Below are 3,391 nucleotides of genomic sequence, written 5' to 3'. Positions count from 1 at the left end.
ATATATATATATATAATATATATATATAATAATATATATATATATATATATATATATATATATATATATATAATATATATATATATATATATATATATAAAATGTAATCTGAATTTACTTTGAATATACCGCAACTACAAATGTAATACAATCAGTACAATGCCGCCTTTCTACTCATACGTGTCGTGAGTACTGAGAGAAATGCGTTCGTATGCTCAACAAACCAAAACACTCACCGAAGCTTCGTTGTCAATCAATCGCGTGCGCACTTTTATACTCTCCGTATCCAGATTCTTGATATCCTCATCGAGGTCCTGCAGCACCAAGCATTAAAAGAAACGTCGGTGAATCATTGGGGAAAGACGAAAAGCCATTGAAAACGGCAGAAAATCACGAGAGAAACGATGGCCAAGCAATGGAAAAGACGGAAAATCAATGGGGGAGGATGATAAATCAAGGTAAATCAAGAGAAAAGATGGTATAGCAATAGAAAAGATGGTAAAGCAAATAGAAAAAGGAGTATTGGATGATTGACTGAAGTGATGATAGGCACAGCGACCACTTTTTCCTATTCCTTTTGGTGTCAACAACTCGAAATAATGGTTCTATTTAATGTTACACCGACACACAACTGCAGAAGCCAAAGACCCGCATAGCCTTCCTAACAAGTGGGAAATCATAACAGTACGGATGGTATATAACGTATTTATGTAAAAAAACATGTAGCCAAAAGGGGACACACATTCAAACGAGCACACAAACGATTGCATCTATGAGATAGAAATACGTACGAATGAATATGAACAGATGATATGTATGTGAACACAAACAAACACACACACACACACACACACACACCACACACATATATATATGTACATATAGACATACATATCTACATAAATACTTGCTTGCGTACATAAAGACATGCACACACACATACATATATATAAAAATAAATGATAAAAATAATACTAAAACAATACAATAGTATAATAATAATATAATAATTTAATAATATAATAATAACAACAATATTATTAATAATAATAATATATATATATATATATATAGAAAAGATGTTTCGATATACTTGCAAACTTTTCGAGCATATAACAATACATGAACACAGACACGGACACACACACAAACACAGATACAGACATATATATATGTCTATTTATACACAAATACAGATAGATACCATGCATGCACAGATAGATAGATAGATACAAACACACACACACACACACACACATATATAAATATGTATATACATTCATATACATATCCGTGCATACATATACACATATACACACACACTTACACTTAAACGCACAAACACACACACACACACATATATATATACATATATATGCCTGCCTGCATATATACGTATACACATACACACAAAAAACACCGTATACACACATTATATATATATATACATATATACAAACACAAACACAAACAAAAATAAACACACACACACACACACACACACACACACACATATATATATTATAGTAAATACATGTGGGTATACGGCTATATATAAACATATACACACGCACATAGCATACACGCTCATTTTTTCATGGGGTGATAGTATATTTGTCTGTATGGAATTCTTAAAAGTATGCTGTTCTGTGTAGTATACTTGTCTGTATGGACTTCTTAAACGCATGATGTTCTGTGCATGACTAAATGCATATCGAAGTACGTTTCATATATAAGCTTGCCAAGCTTCTTGAATGTAAGGGTAAACACGCACTGAATTCGAGCTACTAAGAGAACAATCGATAAATATTTCACCTGTCCACACTCATTCGAGAATAAACATCGACCGACATCCTTGTCAATCGTATGCGTTCACACATTAAACTATTGGAGCGCAGCCGAGAAACAGACAAAGGCTCACAATTATGTCGAATAAATACGATGTACACAGATAGCGACTTATACATTCCCCTACATCCTGCAAACCAGAGCTTGATAGATAGATCTGCACAGATAAGAGGAATAGACAGGTTCTTGTACCTTATGTAATAGGGCCCACACCATAAACACTCACCTGTTCACCGTCCTCCCACAGAGACGCATCATCCAGAGTCGTCGCCTTAGCAGCCATGGTGTTAGTACTACTAGTATAATATAATATGTGCCTAAGACTGTCCAACTATCACTCACCGATTAGCAAGCGTGTGTGTACGTGTGTTAACAGGAGATATGTACAATCGAGGGAATTCAAAACAATCACTACTTCTGTATACGTACAGGTATTTACTTTACAATTTCTTGACATGTATAGGTAATCGCACAGATAATTTCGGCGGCTGTCCTCTCAGTGAATACGTTTTGAACGGAATGGTTGCGTTAAATACATGTTTACGTTAAATGTTTATATCGGGATGACCCTAATGTCGTCACTACGGGCGAGTATTCCGAGCCTCAAGGTGCAAATTATCAGATCAACTTTATGCAGGGTGTCTTTTTGAGTGGCATATTAGGCTGAGTCCTATTCTTTGTAGTATGCAATATCATATTGAAATAAACGTTATGTCCAATGTTAACTTGTATCCTTTTAACGGATTGGGCCTTTGACATTTCTGTTGAAGACATTTGACAACACTGGCTGGCGGGAGTGGCGTAAACAAAAACAAAAATAGAACATTTAACCCTACAACCCTGCCAACCATCTCGTGACCCTGCTGCTGAGGTAAATACTCTCTAGTATAGATATTTACCAGTTATACTGATTACCCTCGGCCTCCTGTGCTGAGTAATGTATTATAAAATATGTATAATGCTGTATGTATGTGATAAGAGTGCAACTGTGCATACATAAGTACTGTAACGCAGCCTTCTACTAACGCCTGGGAACACATTTGTATAAGACTGGGCACTAACCTACAATGCGTGGAAGCATGCAGTCACAGGTGAGCCCTTTAGCCTCGAGTACTTCCTGTCATGTCTAGTTAACTCGTGATTAGACGCACTTGCACGGGTGAGATTGCACGCATGTATAAATATATGGTGAGGAACGTTATTACCTTCACACGCCAGCATATCGAAAACCTAAAGCGTTCATTTTGATACTCAATCAGATATTTAGCAGTTAGAAGTGAGTGCTTCGCTCATATGTTTGTATAGATACGTCTAAAAATAATAGACAGTATGAGACGTGAATACACAATGACGTATTTATATATGTATGAATACACACATACACATAAACATATACACACATACGCACACACACACACACACACGTACACAAACACATACACATCAAACACACACAGATTACTACTAAGTACTACTACTAATAATTACTACTACACTAACTACTAACTACTAACTAACTAACTAACTAACTAATAAAAATTTA

The 3,391-nt window shown here is 35.4% G+C and overlaps 2 protein-coding genes across 2 annotated transcripts in view; one reads left to right on the top strand and one right to left on the bottom strand.

The window, feature by feature from the left end:
* SARC_10601 (26S protease regulatory subunit 6A) overlaps positions 1–2,254 on the bottom strand; it is a 9,195-nt gene extending 6,941 nt beyond the window's left edge. Inside the window, exons 1-2 of the mRNA XM_014295352.1 lie at positions 2,075–2,254; positions 237–314 (exon numbers count right to left, since the gene is read on the bottom strand). Of these exons, the coding sequence (XP_014150827.1) occupies positions 237–314; positions 2,075–2,131 (135 nt within the window). The 5' untranslated portion in view covers positions 2,132–2,254. The remainder of the gene's footprint in view (positions 1–236; positions 315–2,074) is intronic.
* A 511-nt stretch (positions 2,255–2,765) lies between these two features.
* Positions 2,766–3,391, top strand: part of SARC_10600 (hypothetical protein) — a gene marked incomplete at its 3' end in the record, with an annotated part of 4,478 nt that continues 3,852 nt past the window's right edge. Inside the window, exon 1 of the mRNA XM_014295351.1 lies at positions 2,766–2,939. Coding sequence (XP_014150826.1) covers positions 2,916–2,939 — 24 coding nt within the window. The remainder of the gene's footprint in view (positions 2,940–3,391) is intronic.

The sequence above is a fragment of the Sphaeroforma arctica genome (assembly GCF_001186125.1).
Source record: "Sphaeroforma arctica JP610 unplaced genomic scaffold supercont1.1317, whole genome shotgun sequence".
Lineage (NCBI taxonomy): Eukaryota > Ichthyosporea > Ichthyophonida > Sphaeroforma > Sphaeroforma arctica.
Note: the sequence above shows the minus strand (reverse complement) of the source record. Positions and strands in the feature narration are given on the sequence as shown.